Genomic DNA, 19,647 nt, shown 5'->3' with positions numbered 1-19,647 from the left:
AGAACCGTTTTTTTTTTTTTCAAATCCGATTATCTCCGAAAGTGTTTATTCGATTTCAACGAAACTTTTTGTGAAGAAGCATTTATATAATTTAAATACAAACCAAAAAATTTCCAAAAAAATAATTTTTGGATTTTTAAAAAAAATTTTGGAATTTTTGTTTTTGAAAAATCAAATTTTGGAAAACAGGACAATGAATGTTTTTGAAATTTTGTTTTTAGATGTTGATTAGTGATTTCTACAAAATGCCATACCAATTTTATTTTAAAACTTTTTTTCCAAAAAATTATTTATAAAAAATTAGTTTTTTTTAAAAACGGCTCTAACGGTTTTGAGCATTTTTTTTCTAAAAATGCACATTAATATATCAAATAACACTGCATACTTTTTTTGGAGAGTAATTTGATTTCAGATTTTGTTTTATTTTTTATACTGTTCAGTAAAATGAAATTTCATCAGTAAAATTTATAAAATGAATTGGTGACTAAAATAAAACACCAAATTCATTGATTCTTTTTGAAAAAATTAGTGAAAATGTGTTTTTAATTTATTTTATTAATATCTTTGCATAAATTAGAATCTTAAAGTATTCAAAATAGCAAAACAAAATTTTTACTGATGTTTTTTACTCATACCTATAAATGAGCCCTTAAATACGAGAAAGATAAATTTCAGGATAAGCTCTGTCTGGAACTTAGTTGCAATCGGAAAATGAAACTTATTTCTATAAACGGAAATAGAGCTGAAGTTGTAATTAAAAGAATAAAGGACCTATGCTAGACACATCTTCAACGATATATAAATAAATCGCAAGAAAAAAAACCATTTCAAAACTAACTATAAATTATTAAAAGTGACCATACCGCCTGGCTTTATTGGTTTCACATATTCAAAAGACTCAATTCATTCAAACATCATGGACGATTTCACATTATTCGAATACAAGTCCAGATAATACAAAAAAAAAAAAAAATGTCGCTCCTAATCCTTGTACCTGACAAATTGTTTGAGCTCACCACTGAAAGAGACTTCTGTAACCAGGGTATTCATCATTATGGTCTCTTGTTCTAGTTGACCACTGCCACTGACTCTACTACACTCATAGAATTAACCACTCCTCTGGTCAAGGTATGGTTTGAATGAAACTACTGTTCTTGAAAATGATGATGATGATGATGATGATAAAGGTTTCCATTTCTATGTTGGCTACAAAATAGTGAAATAAAAAAAAAAAAAAATTACACTATCTACCCACGTTTACCATCAGACATACCCGACTGCATTACTTAAACTAGGCATATTCATCCTACATACAGACAAACATATATACCCTGTAACTCCATATCAGCATATACCTACAATTAAAAAGAAAGCTCGAAAAGTTGAAATTGCAACTAGGTACCTCACCTCACAACCAATATAGGTACCTCAGATTGGATTTAACTGGCATGGCGGCTTAAATGTTGGAAAACTGAGAACCTTGTGCATTCATATAGTTTGTATGCTACATGTATGCATGTCGACTTTAGGTAAAACAAAATCACTAGAAAACCTCATGCAAAATTGAAAATTTTCTAATTTACCTGTAAAGTGGTTTGCCGGCGCTCTCTCTAAACCACAAAACCATATAAACTCTATCATCCTTTGCTTCTGGCTCGATGTCACATGGCAGGGATGCTGTCCGACCCAGAACGGCCTCAACAGCAACTGTGGAAACTGGAAAAGAAAGAAAATGAAAGAAAAAAAAAATGAATAAACGAATATTATGAAAATGCTCCATTTAAGTAAATAGAAGACAAAAGAAAAAAAATATGTGGTAAAATATTGTAAAGTTGGAAATTTTAAAAAAAGGGAAGTTTAAATAATTTTTCTCATTGCTTTTTTTAATGCATTCAAAACTTAAATTTTATTAACAAATTTATCCTTTGACAATACCAACAAGAGTTAATTGCATTGTTCGAAAAAATAAATGTTTGTGAAAATAATATTTCAATGAAGTGATACGTGATAAGTGATAAGTGAGTAATCGAATTGGATTTTTTAATGGGCATTTCGTCATCCCCGGTATACCGAGAGCTTGTGAGCATTATTTGGGGTGTGAGTGATGGAAAACAATTATTAATAGCTATTTTTGAAAAAGTGTTTTAATTTTGCAATAACACTGAACTCATATTTTTTTTCATATTTCTAAAACCATATATAATTATCTTTCTATCACAGGACGGCCTGCTAGAGCAGCACATTTTAGTGCTGGTTCGCAAAAGTTCGGGAACTTACCTGCATGTTAAGCCAGGGTTTTTAACAATTGAGGAGTGTTTTTTCAAAACTCTAAAAACGTAAAAAAAAATTTTTTCATGACCAGGCTCACAAGATGACAAAATCAAAATATTGAATTTAAAAAAAATATTTAAAATCGATCGTTTTTTTTTCAAAACTCCACAAAATTATTGGAGGTTTTTGCAAAACTCATCAAAATAGCTCGTTTTTGCAAAACTCCACAAAGTTTGCCTGTGTTTTTGAAAGTAATTTATTATTATATGGGTTGTTTGATTTTAGTTGTTTATTGGTATATATATGTACATAATGTTGTAAAAAGCGTATAGCTTTTACTTGAATAAGTTTTTTCTCAGAACACATTAGAAGTTTGTAGGGGTTGCTCAAACCAACCGTCTTTATTGGACGGTTTGATGTGCATGTATGATTACAAATCTTTTATGGTCCCGTACGCTCGTTTGGCATGTAGATCATTCTAGATTTTCCTTCCGGTCCTAGATCGCATTTCTTGGAAGATATTTTGTTTTTCATTCATGTTTCTATTCGAACCTTCTGTGTTTGTCACGTAGTCCGTTTTAGGCAGGTATGACTTCAAACCTGAATCATACTCATGCAGAAAAAAAATGTTGAAAACCGTTAGAGCCGTTTTTAAAAAAACTAATTTTTTATAAATATTTTTTTGGAAAAAATGTTTTAAAATAAAATTGGTATGGCATTTTGTAGAAATCACTTATCAACATCTAAAAACAAAATTTCAAAAAAAATTGAATGTCCCGGTTTGTACCTAACTTTTTTTTTACAAGGTGTTTTCATTAATTGTGTAGGTATGATATCGCATCCTTTTCTTGATCGTATGATTCAAGTCCTGTCGTTTATTTGGTAGGTTAATCTGTGCTTCGGAAATCCGCACACAGACACATGTTCAGCATGCAAAGAGTATGATGTCCAGATATCAACGTGCAAGAAAGACCCTACAAAACTGGAGAAACACAAGAACAATCAAAAGCTTCATCAACTTAGAGCTAAGAAGTTTCATGAAATAATGAACAATCCAATCGAAGGACTGGACATAGTATCCGACCTCCAACAGAGTCAACCTTTACCGAAGCTTTCTGTCGGAAAAGTCTTTTATTCAAGGCAAGTGTGGCTTTACAACATGGAAATCGTCAACCACATGGAATGCCAAAATAAAGAAAACGTAGCGTTTTATACTTGGCTTGAGACGGATGGCCCAAGAGGAGCAAACGAAGTAGCATCCATCGTTGTGGACTACTTAAAAAAGTTTGAAGGAAGCCTGAAGACTCAATCTGGAAATTATTTCTGACCTGTTTCGAAAAAAAATATGTGTTCAAATTGTAGATATTTGCTAATTAAAAGGTCTAAAACAATTTTTATATAAGATTTTAATAACCTCAAAAGTATTGAGAAAAATTTTAAAATCTAATTTTGTGGTATTTTTTATTTTTATACTTTTTACAAAAATATTATTTGTTTTTTTTTTTTTTATATTTTTTTTAAACTGTTCGTTTTAATAATTTTATGTTTAAAGAAACTTTAATGAAAGCTTAGAATTTTTTAATTTTTAATTTTTAACGATTTTTATATAAAAATGGCCTCATTTTCAACAATGGTATTACCTGTGAGGCATTTAAACTATACGATTTTTTAATGGGCTACATATACAGTGATCATTTTTTCGATAGCAAAAAAGAGGTTATTTTTTTATTTTTTTTGTTTATATTATTGAAAATGGGTTTAAACTGTGTTTCAGTACAAGTTACATATATCTGGTGTTAACCTATGAATAGTTATAGCCTTGAAGCCTGGCTGTCTGAAGTTACCGCATCAAAATTTGGACATAAAAAACTTTGCGAGTCACTTAAAACGATTGCTAGCTTTATTGTCATCCAGTCTCTTACAAAAAATAAGAATAACGTGTTAGCCAGGTCGAAATACTTTAACTAAATTTACTGGGTTGCACGTATGTATCTGCTCTTGTAGTTCAAAGCACTGAATTTTCAAAAAAAATATTTATGAATTTAAAAAAAAATATATATATCTATCTTCGTGACCTTTTTTATAGATAATTTTAACTCCAACGTGGGCTTGGGGAAAATTTCGTTCCAAGTAGGAGTAAAATGTACAAAAAAAATATTTCAATCTTTTATTTTGAAAACTCAATTTCTTTAAAAATTGATCGACATAATTTTTTTTTTAATTTTTCTTTTATGAGTAGAAAAATAATTGAGAATAAATGGCTCACATTGCTTTTAACTTTTTATTTTCCTAAACTGATAAGTACTGTAATTCTTATAATCTATTCATTTGATATTTATCTTTACAAAAATTAAGTTCAGAGTTTAAAATCCAAATACCTACATCGTTCTAACTATTAAATATTCTCATCTTAAATTCGTATATGATATTCATTTCATAGCCGTTAAAATATGCTACTTATAATTGTTGGAATATATTTTTTGTTAGAATAGGTGTCATTTGAACATGGCTATCTAATGAACATATGATACAAAAAAAAATTTACTGTTTTATAATTTTTATAACGTAATTTTAAAGTTGTCGGGTTTTACTTTTGAATTTACCTTTATGTATTTAAATTATTTTGAGGTTATATTTTCGTTCTAAAATATTTTCATAGAATTTTTAAAATTAAAAAAAAAATCAAAAAACAATTTTAAAAAAATTAGTATGCTACTCTGAAGGAACTTTTAATTTTAATCCAAATAATAAAACAAAGTTTCAAGAAATTCCTGAATCCGTTTTTTTTTTTCGGAAAATTTAAAATTAATGTTTTTGAAAATTTGGCTAGTTTTTAACTTAAGATTATAAAAACCTTTGGAAAAAAAAAATGTTCGTTGATATCGGTTAAAAATGTTGTTTTTATTTTAAAACTAAAATCTTTTGTGTGTTATTTTTATCAAAATCTTTAAAACCATACTTTTTTCATTTTTTTTAAATTTTTTTGTCATAAAAAATTTCAATTTTGCCCTTAAGAAATTACATAAAACTCTTAAATATCAAATTTTAGGCAAAAAATTATTGCTTCAGTGGTTTGGGCTGTAGCTCGATATAGCAACATACAGATGAAATTGCTAGACCCACTTTTTAGCATTCTCCATCAACGTAACTATCCACAGAGTAAAGCTGGCCTATAACTGTATTAGCCATGCCATTTAGAGCACAAAGTGATAAGATTTTTTTTAAGTTATGTTTTTTATTATATAAAATTTTATTATATAGAAATAAATAAGTATTATCTATTTACTCTCTTTTTAATGTTTGTTTTTCTATAGGTATGTACAAAAAAATATAAAAGGCAAAGCAAAAGCATACCTTCACATTTTAACAATATTTATGTACCTATCTAAAGCCTTTTTTAAATATCATATTCAAAGGATTAAGGAGACTTCTCTAAACAAAGTCATGCAAGACATAAAAATGCTAAAATCTCAAAAGCATCGCGCAGCATTTGTTTGAAGAATAAAATCCAATGTAAGAGAATAAATAAAATAATAAATCCTTTTGAAGAAAAAGCATTGAAAGAAGCTACCCAACAACAACAACAACAACAACAAACAAACAAAAGGAAGGCCAGGAGGATGAAGAAAGACCGTTATTGTCATCCACCAGAGCTATTCAACCTAATTCTAAGGAAATCTAAGGAAATGAGAAAAAATTTCATTATTTTCCATGAAAATTTTTGAATATAATAATTTTTTTTTTATTTTGTTCTTTCACAAAATAGAAAGAAAGACAGAGAAAAAAATCAGTTGTCTTGTTGGAAAAATTCTGTATTTATTTATTTATTTTTTTTTTAATAAAATTTGTCAGCCGTTTTTGTTTGTTTTTCAATTATATTTAAAACAAATTTTAGTGAAATAATGGGACAACTCCTTAACAAAACAACTATGTCCAGTTCTCGAATGTGACAAGTTTGACGTGAAGCTAAAAAATAAACATGATTTCCAAAACTGTAACAATGACCTTAAGGATGGATAAAGGGTACTTGGCACCCCAAGAAAGCCAAAGTAACCTTAATTTGAATGATGGACCTACATAATTCCCAAAACCACCATAACACCACTTCAAAAATATTGTTCCTTAAGCCTAAAGGTATATGATGTAATGAGGTCTTTTGCTAACGTTCATTTTACGTGTTAAAATTGCATCTGAAAAGTGTGCCGAAAAAGAAACCACACTTTACCAACTCACCTGAGTAGATACACACTAGCTCTTTCAAACAAACAACAACAAAAATATGAGAAAGTATTCTCATTCCCAAACCCTCCTTATTCCCCCTAAATGTACCTATAAAAGGGGGACACATAGAATCGTGATATAACAACAGCTACCTCGTGACCTGGTTTTTCAACCAAAGCAACTGCCTTCAAAAAGTAAAGATTGCATGATTTTAGTGAGGTTAAGCGTGTTGGCTTTGGCGGTGGTGTGGCAGTTGTGGGTATTGAAGTGTTGCAAGTTGCAGCAGAAAATAACCGTTCTTGGGAAGGATATACATATATATTTTTTTCTGAAAGCAATTTGCATAACTTAGTCCTCATATTCCATCGACCATAATGCAACCATATCCACACAACCCAATCTCTCTTATCTGACCTTAAAAGTTTCCACACTCGTCGAACTCTCATTCTGTTTGATTTTATTCTTATAACTAAAAGAGTAGGTTAAACGTGGTCTTGAAAATATCAAATAACCGCGAAATAACTTCCTCACTCGACCCTTAGGTTTTTTTTTGAGAGTTTTCATTAACTAATATAGGTAGGTAACTTGTAATCTGAAAACGTAACAATAAATTCTTATTTGCATGATGCTGTAGCAAAACATACAATTGCAAAAGGCAAAGTGTAGAAAAGAAATGAAAGTTTTTATTTCGTGACCAACGTGTTCCATTTTTAAACAACCTTTTATAGAATGAGTAGTTTTTAGATTTGAAAAAGGTTTTTTTATCAAGTAAAACAATAGTCCTGAACCTGACGTTAAACCGTTTTAAGGATTTCTGACAATCTCGTTTACTACTTAGCCAATTTCAATGAACATTTTTATACGAAAGCGTATTATTAAACTTAGTTTTTAAAAACGGAGACAAATTTTCAAAAATAACAATTTTGAATTTATAAAAGAAATTTTAAATACCTATTTGTTAAAAAATCATTAATCAAAACGCATCAAAGAGTTTTCTTGAAATTTTGTTTTTGTATTTTTAATAAATTTTTTAGAGTGGTATTAAAAACTTTTTTTGAAAAATAAAAAAAAAATCTTATAGGTAAAATATTATTTTCTAACTGTGAAAATTATTTGCTGTTAAATAAATTCTAAAAGGTGTTTTGGTAGTTTTAACACAATTTTTAATGCTTTTTACTTGCGATATATGTATGTAGGTAGGTACCTACTATAAGAAAGGAATTTTAGGATTCGTAAAAAATCGAATTCGACATTTTAATAATCAGACATGGCATTAGGATAACGATAGAGAATGCAAGAGAAATTAAAATTTCATGTTTAGGACCAAAATAATGCATTGGTATAACTAAAATGAAAAAAAAAAAATGGTTTTAACGATTTTATTTAAAATTTTTGTGTGACCTATGGCAATTAGATCCGTAGGTACCTTGAAATAAAAAAAAAAATATTTCTTTAACCGTCATTAGGAAATGGTAGGTACCTGTCATATAACAGTTTTTTTAATTTCTGACTTACTCGTTAACTGTTCCACCGATCTTAACGAAAGTTTTTATACAAAAGCGGTTAACTATGTAACTTAAAAATTAAAAATACATAGATACAATTTGGATTAAAAAAAATCAGAAATCAGTTTCTTGAAAACAGGGTTAAGAATTTCTTTTAAGTTATGATTTTATAAGTCGATTAATAATTTCTTTTTTTTTTAACTACTTTTAAAATTTTTTTATTAAAAATTAAAAAAAAAAAAATGTTTAATATGTTTTTTTCTTAAAATTATTTATTGCATAATAAATAGCAATAACATTAAATTTAAAATAATACTTTTTCATTTTTGCATGAAAAGCTTTTACATAGTAAGCAATTTTGTAGAGCCAATACGATATTGGTAATTATGATGGGAGATCTTCGAATTGAACCCCACCCCACAAGAACTCTCCAACTTCAATACCTTCAGAATTTGACTGTTTGTGAATGGACAGCAAATGACAATTTGATTCACTGTTATGTAGGTAGTCAGTGAATAAATTTGGAGGAGGCACGAGGGTCACTGTGGCGTATGTGCATCTTTTTTTTGTGAAGGAAAAATCGATAAGTGTTAAATTTTTGTTCTATTTTTCAAATTCACATAAACATCAGTTTTGAATAAAATTTAAGTTTATTTGACATTTTTGAGCATTCAGAGAGCAGTATCCAATGAAATTATATAAAAAATTGAAGATATACATTTTTCTTCGTTTATGATGGGGACAACTTTCTATCAAAGCCCGAATTTGGAAAAAAAAAATCAAAAATATAATTGAGGCGCCCTACTGTATATGTTTGGCTTAGACTTTTGAATATAAATTTTAAAATTTGTGATCGAATTTCAATTTTTAAACTGTTATACATAGGTAATGTACATAATTTTTGTTTTTGTTTAAATGAATTCTTAGCTTATTTCACGAACAAATTTTTTTCAAATGAAATCATAACTGAAATGACATTTGACGCCAACGGAGAGTGGATAAATAGAAATCATTTTTAAAATCTCCATTTGCTCTAAAAATCCCTCTTAAAAGTTCGAATTTGGTGTTTTATCTAAAAGGACTTTTAAATTTAATGCTCAATTAATTAATGATGTCAAACTTCAAAAATATCCTTAACAGAGACTGAATTAAACGAATTTTGTTTTTAATTTTAAAATTCCCTTTTTTTAATGGCGATTTAAGTTTAATGGAGAGTCAATAAATTGGGTCTAAGTTCAGGATCTTTAAATCGATTTTAGCCTTAAAAATCAATCTGATTGCAAGAGATTATCTTATGATATTCTTATACTTTTAAAAAACACCTTTTGTGTCTTAAAACATTCCACAGAAAAATATGACACAAGGTTATATTTTTATAAATTCGGCGAAAGTCTACGATATTTGAGTTGGATACCTTCACAGAAGTTCAATCAAGAAAATCAATGAAACGACCTTCACAGCAAAACGCTTTCTTTCCCATTTCAGTCCTGACAAAAAAAAAAAACACACACAAAACAATATGAAGCCGTGAATGTTTAATGAAATGTCTATGATTTTTCTTTTCATCACCATCGCAAGCTCAAACTGAAGATTATGGTAGGAGAAAGGTTAGGCCATTGGCGATATATCTCTTTGTTACTTTGTTCGTTATGTTTTTTTTTTTTTGAAAAATTTCATTCATTTCTTATTTTTTTTTCTTTCCTGTTTATCAAAAGTTATTATAATTTTTTCGTTCATTTCTGTTTTTTTTTTTTTTTTTTCTTTTTACTTCCCATGGTTAAGTGGAAATTTTTGCAAATTTTGGTTGGCCAATATTCTCTAGTGTACCACCAATTGTGTCTTTGTTATTCTTAGAAAGAATCGATGAGGATTCTTCTATCGGCTTTTGATTCTTTTTTTTTTTTAAGTTTAGTTTCAAATTTCCGGAAGGCAATGGAACTTTTTTTGTATATTTTCTTAGGGTTCTTTTTCGTTTTTTGTTGTAAAAGGTTTCTTTTACATTGTTTTTCAGGTTAACAAAAGAAAAAAAAAAGTGTATTTTCTTTTTCTTGTTTTGCGGTGAATAAGAAAGAAGGGTGGCTGTAAGGCTTATATGGAATGAGAGATAAGTAGGTGGTTTCTATGATAATATTTGAATTTTTTGTTGAAACATTTTTTTTTTCGTTTAAAGTTTTATTGACATGCTTTAGATTTGAAAGATTTTGTTTCTAAATCAATATTGCTTGAGGCTTTGATATTTAAAATGTAAGATTAAACTAGCTATGTGGGAGTATTTTTGAGGAAATATACAAAAGTTAAACTATTGTTTATAGCATTCTTGGTATATTGGGTATATTTTGAGTATCAAGAACTTTTTTTGTTTTTTTTTTTTATTATTTGTTTATTTTTAGAACTCTCTTAGATGAATGGTACATTTTTTTCAAAGCTTTGACAATTTCTAAAAAAAATATTAGGTAACAATCTTATTATAATCAGAATTAAGTACTTTTAATTTCCAAATAATAGCAAGCCTGATTATGAATATGGGTTGACGTTTTGCCATTCATTATGAATTCTTTAGATAAACAAAGAATAGAAAGCACTCAACAAAATGAAAACCTAATTCGTTTAACTTTTTTACAAATCATCATTTTTTTTAAACGGTCACTGTGGTGTATGCGTAACTTTTTTTTTTAATGAAGAAAATGTTTATAATGCTGCTGCTAGGTAGAACAAGTTAAGGATTTACAAAAAATCGAACTTAAGAAAATAGATAAGCATGACAATACGATGGTAGAGATGCAACAAAATGGCTCCAAGAGGATTTTGATTAAAGCTGTTTTGTATACTTTGGCAATTAGGTAACATTGTATTTTTAAATTGAACCGTTATTACTTATTAGTTATTAGCATTACCTGTCATAAAACCGTTTTCTTCATTTCTTACATATACTTTGAAATTATTCAACTGATTTCATAAAAAACATTTTACACAAAATCGTTTAAGTAAAAGTAAAATTTAAAATAATAATGATTAAAATAAAATGCACGACTGCATTGCAAATACTTGCTTACAAAGTACGCAAAAATTAGATAGCCTTTGGAAATTCATTGATTAGGTTAGATATCAGAAAAAAAATTGAAAACAAAAATTATGTTAAATAAAATGAAAATCCGTCCAACCGTTTAGGCTACAGCTTCAAGTTCAGATAGACGCACCGACCGACGCACGACGCACAAACACACAGACAGATAGACATCATAATGAAACCCAAGAACAAGTAAACAATAAAAATACATAATATATTTTCAAAAACATGTTTTAATATCATTTAAAAACAATAATAATTTATTTTTTTCAAAAATCATTGCCCAGTTAAATAAAGGTTCAACCTCAGAATGAATACTAGATATCTTCATTTTGGCATTTTATAACTTACTTTAAAAGTTTAGAAAAAACTAGACAATGGTATGGTTTTTCTTTTATTATTCATTCCAAAGTTTAGCCCTTATACAAATGACTGGGCTATTAAAAAAAAAAAATTCGAAAAAAGGCCAAAATAGGTTTTTTTTTACTCTAAACCCGGGTTTTTGCAAAAAGATAAGTTATTTATTTTTTATCTCCCAATTCACTCTAAGTGATTAACGTTCAAATTTCATCAAAAATGCTTTCCGATCAGAAAAAAATAAGAAAATAATTCATCCCCGACTTGTGTTTAATAACTTTTTACCAATAAAGAAGATTCAACTAATTTTAGCTTTAACATGGATGAAATTGTTTGCATGTGCAATTATCTTCTAAAATTTTCTTTTCTTTTCCTGTTTTCTTTCGGATTCAATTCAATTTTTCTCCGATGGACTTAATGTTTCACTATACCAAAAAAAAAAACCATAATAATGTATTGAGTTTTCCACTTGAACTTCTCCTTCAATCGATAGGATTTATAAAAAACAAAATTGTTCATGACTAAGCTTAAAAAACTTTAAAAAAAAACCTTTTTTTTTTCTAACCATTAATTGTAAACAAAATTTTCTTAAGTTTTCCACTTGAATAAAACAAAATAAAAAACCATCCTTCAAAACTCACTCTCAGTTAAAATATTTAATCCAATCGGGAATACAAAACGGATATTTTCTGCGGTATCCATAATTAGCCGTAGCCCAATGTTCAACCAACTAAACACACTAATCTGTCTTAGCTGCGAGATGGAAAAGATCTTAATTTTGCGTTTTCCTAAATTATTTGCATTTACATAATAGGTATATATTATTTAATTTTTGAGAAAAAGGAAACATTAAGACGCACAAGGTCAATAGGGATAAGGTACTTAGTTATAAATTTTGGAAAATCTCAAGGTACAATAACCTGAAATGATTTGGAAGTATAAAGTTTCGTAACTTTGCAAAAACGTTATTTATTATGCGCTATGTGGTGTGTGTTATCTTGCTGTCCACCACCCACACTTTTCCGTCAGCATCACAAGTTTTGAGCTTGAAGTTTATAGCTCTACCCAAGCAAACCAATTTAAGAGATGAATGTTGGGGGTGCCCAGAGATTTATCATCACCCCAAGGCTATAACATCGCTATACAGTAGGTATCTGTATATGACTTTAGGGGCTCAGGAACTACGGGTAATTTCACACTGTTTATTCTCTTTGGAGTAGTTCCCTTTGATTTCCTGTCGAAATGACGCGCGCGAACACATCCTACCTATTCCACCCGCTTGCCTGCTGCTTAAATACTTCCATTTTATATATATGCCGGATCTCCCATCTCTTCCCATCATCATGGAACATGGATCCGGGTCCATCCACACCACCCTGGAAGGTAACGAGCTTTTCAAATTGCTTGCTTTACAACATTATCGTCCTCGTCAAGCGGGACAGGAGGCAAGTAGGTAAGACATTAATTCGAGCATGTCTAATGTTCGATTGTTAAATTGATAAAACGGTCTTCTTCTTCTTGATGTTCTCGCACAAGAGTTCAAAAGATGTGAAACACAAGCAAGCAAGCAAGCAAGCCTACAAACAAATACTTTATATAAGACGATAGAAGATAGACGAGAAGGATGGATGTTCTTTAAGGATGAGTGAGTTCTCGAACCAAAACCAAGTTACCTATACTATTGTAGTAGGTAGTCTTGTCCTAATCGCTGTCAATAAACTCAGGGTTCTTGTTAATTTTACGATGGTTCGTTAACGAGATGGATAAACATTACTCCAACAGGCAAAATGTAACCCACATTTTGTGTTGATGAAATGTTCTCTATACTTTCGGATGTCCTTTTTCAAGTACCTGCAATATATCATACAATTTGTCAGAGGGGGCAAGCGGTAGCGGCATAGCAAATGGCACACAGAGTAGGAAATTATTTAGCTAAACCACCTGCATCATTTAAATAAACGAGATACGATTTGTATTTCAGATACTTCTTTCTGGAAGAAGAGATGGTTCATATACAATAGTAGTAGGTATAGCCATTTCTATGATGATGGAAAGGATCTACCTAACATTTTTTTTTTTCTTTTTTTTTTTATTATTTTTCCCTCCTCGTTCTTTTTCTATTTTGGAGTGGCACCTTCCATCATCTTATATAACATTATAACCTCAATTCTTGCACAAGCACAAGTATATACCTTTCACAGACTGGAGCACAGAGCTAGGCAAAAGGACGAAATTTCATTGCTGGTCCAGAAATTCCGGACATTTAAGTCCAACCAAACTAAAATTAGTCCAAAGTTCATCTTAAATATTCGGGTAATTTCCTATGTACCCCTCTGGCTTTTCCCTTTGCATCTGTTTTATTCTTCTACTTCTGATCCTGATTGTTTTTGTTTCTTTTTCTTCCCCTCCGCACAGGTATGAAAATACTCTCTCCCTCTCTTTATACTATCTTCAACCTTGGGCATACATTTTCATTTTAAATTGTATAATTGCAGGACTTAAGCCCGAATATATGGCCTGGCCAGTACAGGCAGGCAGGTCTTTTGTATGTTTAGACTTTTTGGTTTTTCTATTTCCTGCAGACAAAATGGGCATCCGTATAAATGTGTTCTTTTATTTTTTTGAGAGGGGGAACAAGAAGTCGAGAATATCTAGGTTTTGGAAAAATATTTATGCAAATGAGTGCTCATTTGGGTGCCGTAAATGAGAGGTGGGTATTAACATTTTGTCTAATGCCAAAAGTATCTAGACCTCCAGTTGAAAGGGTATATGGCTTATGGCTTAGAAAGAGATTAAAACAAGAATCGGACTCATGTTGGGGTGTTGAAATGACTTTGCCTCTATTATTGTCTATCTCTGTGAGATATAAAGTTTAAAAGGTACAAGAGAGGTGTGGTTTTGGTGTGAATTTACCTGAAGAGAGAATATGTTTCATTTTTAATTGTGTTAGTTTAAGCAATTTATATATGTATGTAGTTTATTTCTTTTCTTTTTTTTTTAAGATGAGCTCTTATGATTTTTATAGTTTAATTACATTTTCTTAGTTTAATGTTTACATAAATGTGAAACTATACAAGTTTTTTATGTTTGTTTTGGTAAATTGAAAAAGTAATGTTTTCTTTAGTTTAGAAAGGCTCTCTGTGTTGTCTGGGTATATAATTATGGTTTTGAGAAGAATTAATGACTGAGCAGCTTTGCATGGCATAAAGAAGAAATTTAAAGTAGAAAACTTTTAATTTTATTGCATTTTAGTTTTTATAGTTGATATAGGAGGAAATTTTAATTTGAATTTTAATTTTTCTTAATTTGGGAATACCTTAAATCTTCCATTTATAAATTTATTAAATACATACAAAAAATATGCTTATAGCTAGTATGTTAACATTTTTATAAGCAATTTACTTGATAACTAATTGCAGGTTCTGAAAATATAGAGGGAAACTATCAGTTTATGTTTTTGTAGGGATAATATTATAATTTTGAATTACTTTTCGAAAGCTTTTTAAATTGTACCTACTTATTGCAGCAATTAGGAAAAATATTTAGCAAATTAATATCGTTTAATTTTTCGATTAATTTGTTTTCCCCTTAAACTTATCGATCCATTCTTTAATACCTTAAGTGGGGAAGCTCAAAAATTGATGAAACCAAAAATGCCATTATAAAACCTCTGGAGTTAACAAGAGTACCTCAAAGATATTTCTTGTAGTAATACCTATAGTACAGGAAAGTTAGTAAAAAAACAAGCATATTGTGGAACGAAATATAGGACGGCTGATTTTTTCAAATCTGAAAGTGGAGTATTAGAAAAGCTTAAGTCCTGGTTCTCGGGACGCCAAGCACTTGGCGAAATTCGCCATTTTGAAAAACGTGAATTGGTCTATATCTGCTACATTATTTACTTGACCGAATAAGTTACTTAACCAAAGTTGTAGGTAATTTAAATATCTTTGTACATGCACTGTTTTTCAGCGAAGACAACACTTTTGAGGTTATGTTGTTTTTTTTTTTTTTAATTTTTTTATTTTTCTCAGTCTCTATGATAGAAACATAATTTTTAGCATCATAAAAGTTGGATGTTTGACTTAAAACAAAATATGTGTACCACAATATTTTACGGTTTACCATAACCCACCTTAATAACTAACTTCCTCTCATATCATGTTTCTTGTTCTTACATTACGTACACGATTTAGTATTTTAGGTATAAACCTTATGCAAAAACATTTTAACTAGTATATTTTTAGAAAATATTAAAATTCCGTATCTTTGGTTTGAAAAATTATATAATCTTCAAAAGTATAGGTACCAAATTAATGGAATATTGATGTTCTACAACTTTAATCATCCTAAAAAGTTTTCTATCATAGAGACTGAGAAAAATTAAAAACACCGAAAAAATAAAAAAATAAACAACATAACCTTATTGCCCTAGCAGAAAAACAGTGAATGCACAAGAAAAGATATTTATATTACCTACAACTTTGGTTAAGTAACTTATTCGGTCAAGCCAATAGTTTAGTACATATACACCAATTCACGTTTTTCAAAATGGCGGATTTCGCCATGGGGTTGGTGTCCCGAGAACCAGGACTTAAGCTTTTCTAATACCCTTATTTCAAATTTGAAAAAATCAGCCTCCCTATTTCGTTCCACAAAATTCATGTTTTTTTTACTATAACTTTTCTGTACTTAGAATATAGTTTTCAGATCAATTACATTCGACTCATACATCGCATGACTTTCAAAAATATACCAAGTTATTGGAAATTTGATGGTCTATAACTTGTACTGTATATACAATTATGTTACTATTACCGGGAATGATAAAATCTTAAGAAACCGAAAAAAAAAATAAATTAAAGCAACATAACCTCGAAACTATTGCCCGCTCAGAAAAATAATGTACTACAAAGAAAAAGATAATTAAATTTCCAAGAACTTTGGTCTGACAACCATTTCTCTAGGATAAATAGTTTTGGAAATATAGAGCTATTCGCGTTTTCCAAAATGGCGGATTTCGCCAGGGGGGTGGCGTCCCGAAAACCAGGACTTAAGCTTGTCTAATGTCCCTCTTTCAGATTTGAAAAATTCAGCCGTCCTATATTTCGTTCCACGAAAAAGTCTATCTTTCCTGTACTAATAAGAGCAAGTAGAAAGAACAACAAGTTCGAAATTATCCAAATTTGGACTAAGTCTAGAGGTAAAATTTAAAGTAAACCATTTAATAAAAACTAGTAGGTATTCATTACTTTACTTTAAAAAAAAAGAAATGTTACGGGATTAAATTTTTCTTAAAATATTGTAAGCTTGATGGAACTATAAGTCCTTATTTGGTTAAGGTTTAATTAAATTAAAAAAAAAAAAAACACCGAAAACTACATACCTTTTTACAATTTCTAGAAAAGAAAAAAAATTAAAAAATCAACTTTTTTTTGAAAATTTTGTCCGTTAAATATGAAATTGAGTCTTATTTTAGAGGAATATTGAATAACAAAAAAACTTATCGAGCTACAAAATCGAGGTTTGTGGATCTCGTCTTAGTCTAGGATACTTCAAATTTCTGCAAAAAAATTTTTTTGAATTTCGCACTTTTTTTGATTTTGAAAGATTACTTTTGAGCTATCTTTTTAAAACAAAATCTTGAATATTTTAAAAACGGTTTGAGCTACAAAATTGGGGTTTATATCAAAAATAATACAATGGTAGGAAAAAGTATTTTGATAAAATGAACATTTTTCTTCCTGATGAGAATAATCTGTAACGGTTAAACATAAAATAAGGAAGTTGACGGTTATTTAATAAGTATATTATGGTGAATCTCATGTTGGTCAATGTCAGTCATATAGTTGGTATTATGCTTTGAGGCTGCATTTTTTGTATAAAAAGTACTAATTTTTGAGGGAAAAAAGTATTTTGAAAAACGTTCTTTTTCAACGTTGGTAAGGTAATGCATTTTACGTGTTTCTAGCACGTATAAAATTGACAGACTTGTTAAGGCTCCGATTTGTAAAAAAAATTGGCAAAACGGCGGAACTTGACATTGAAGTGACAAAAATATAATTTTACTATTCAGTTCTCCACAGATTTTTAAGCAGTTATTTAGTTACAATTTTGGGCATCAAAAAATATTAGTTTTCCTACTTTCGTCCGCTTACTTCAATTTTATTTTAGCGGAATTTTGAATATCAAAAAAACTGTTAAGGCTACAAAAACCAAGTTTATGGAATTGAAAAACATTTAAATACATAGCTACAAATTGGAGGTCAACTTAACTTAATAATTTTAATCATTTCAGATTAATATTATTTGTTAAATTTGACCAATTTTTTAATGTAACTATTCCACTGTTGGTAGGCTGTTTTGGTCCACATTAAGAAAATGCGAATAAAAACAAATTAATCCCATTATTTTCCCAACGTTTCGTAAGTGCTTCCTTACTTCATCAGGAGTATTTATTCAATTTAACTATTCTAAAAGATAATATATAATTTGTTTCCCTTCTGCTCCTTAAACAAAGCTATGCTGTAGCAATTTAATTAAAGTACCTGATACCCAGCTGTGATATAAGTGTCATATTTGAATTTTGCCGTCTCCGGGATTTATTCAGATTAATTTTTTTTTATTCCGTCACAAAGTATCCGCCAAAGTAAGGGACGTAAATAATTCCAAGTTTTAAGTTACTTTTTTTCCAGCTCGCCATCTCTTCTAAGCACATAACAATAAAGTGATCATAGCACGTCCTCATTTATCAATGATTATCTTTGCAACACCAAAAACTTAAAGACGGTGTAAGAAAACTATAGAGTTTGTGAGAAGGCCAAGGACTGGAAGTCCGTTGTTCAGATATATTTTTGGCAATTTAAAAAACATCAGTTTTGTCCAAAATCCATACCATAAATAAAATTTAATGTAAAACTAAAAAGATATTTCGTGGATGATGGCATCAAATGTGAGCTATTAGAAGATGATGAATAACTGAGGGAAAAAACAACATAAAATCAACAAAAACCACGTTTATTCAACTATTTTTCGGAATGATTTTGCGTTCAATACGAAAAAAAAGTAGAACATCGTTACTTTAAAGTGGTTTACCGCTATAAAACATCTTTGAATCAAAGTTGTTTCAACTTTGAAAAAAAGCATCAATTTATTAAAAAAAAAAAAAAGAAAAAATTGCCAGCCACTGGGGTTCTAACCTACAACTCTTGGGTAACTAGGCGAATAATATCTCACTGTTGGAAATAAGTGTGATAAAATGCAACAAAAGCTGAAGTTCGACAAAAATAAAAATAATTCTTACGTTGTTTCAATTTTAAATTAAAGATGTTTCATGGTAGTTTTTTCAACATTAAATCAACATTGTATGTAGAATGAATTGCTTACCTTTAACCCTCTGTAGGCATACCTCTTATTTGTGACGTGATAGGCACACGGGTGCGAATTTGGCTTCTACTTTTTCATGTCGCTAGAACTTTTTTATGTCTCATATTTTATAGAGAAAACTTATATGAAATTGATGTAGAATTTTCCGAGGAATTCGAATATTGTTTTCAAAATTTAAAAAAAAATGTATTTACACCATTATAAAGAGATTTTTTTGCACCCACTTTTTTGAAAAATTGTAATTTTTTCATTTTTGTCGTGCCAAATTCGCACCCGTGTGCCGACAGAGGGTTAATATGTATTGAACATTACAGTTGATAAAAAATTTCATATTATTATAGAGAATTCGAAAAATGTATACGTACTTTGAAACATCTAACATCTAAGACAACTCAAAGATGCTATATAGACAGACAATATTCACTCTACAACAATAATTCCCATCAATATTTTGCTTCCTCATTGCATTTATGATTGTCAGTATTTTCATTTTTACACTTCCGTTGATTAAAACTACGACATCACAGACTTTACACAGACATTATTTCAAAAAAAAAAAGTGTTCTATTTAATCTGTTTTTATCTTTAATATCCGATTTTTTATATACATAGTTGTTGTCACCTAGCACTTATCTCCATAAAAAGTCAAGCGAAAATACATTTATCGTATTTTTTGATTTTTTACTTTACCTCTGTTTTGATATTGCATTGGCTCCTTCATAACAAAATGATTACTTTTTCGCCCACACTGGGTGTATAAATAGAGTATTCTGGAGAAGGTAGATATATTTATACATTTATAGGTAGATATAAATAATTTTCTATATCGTCCTTCGTAAA

At 29.4% G+C, this 19,647-nt stretch overlaps 1 protein-coding gene across 4 annotated transcripts in view; it reads right to left on the bottom strand.

Annotated features, from left to right (window-relative positions):
• Positions 1–19,647, bottom strand: part of LOC129913564 (uncharacterized) — a 410,935-nt gene that overhangs the window by 190,234 nt on the left and 201,054 nt on the right. For 3 of the 4 annotated variants that reach the window (XM_055992304.1, XM_055992307.1, XM_055992306.1), the window contains exon 3: positions 1,584–1,716. In XM_055992304.1, the coding sequence (XP_055848279.1) occupies positions 1,584–1,716 (133 nt within the window). Of the gene's footprint in view, positions 1–1,583; positions 1,717–2,277; positions 2,533–19,647 lie in introns of those variants that run through there. The other variant, XM_055992308.1, reaches the window with a different exon arrangement.

The sequence above is a fragment of the Episyrphus balteatus genome, chromosome 3 (genome assembly GCF_945859705.1).
Source record: "Episyrphus balteatus chromosome 3, idEpiBalt1.1, whole genome shotgun sequence".
NCBI lineage: Eukaryota > Metazoa > Arthropoda > Insecta > Diptera > Syrphidae > Episyrphus > Episyrphus balteatus.
This window is presented reverse-complemented; position numbering and strand designations above follow the sequence as displayed.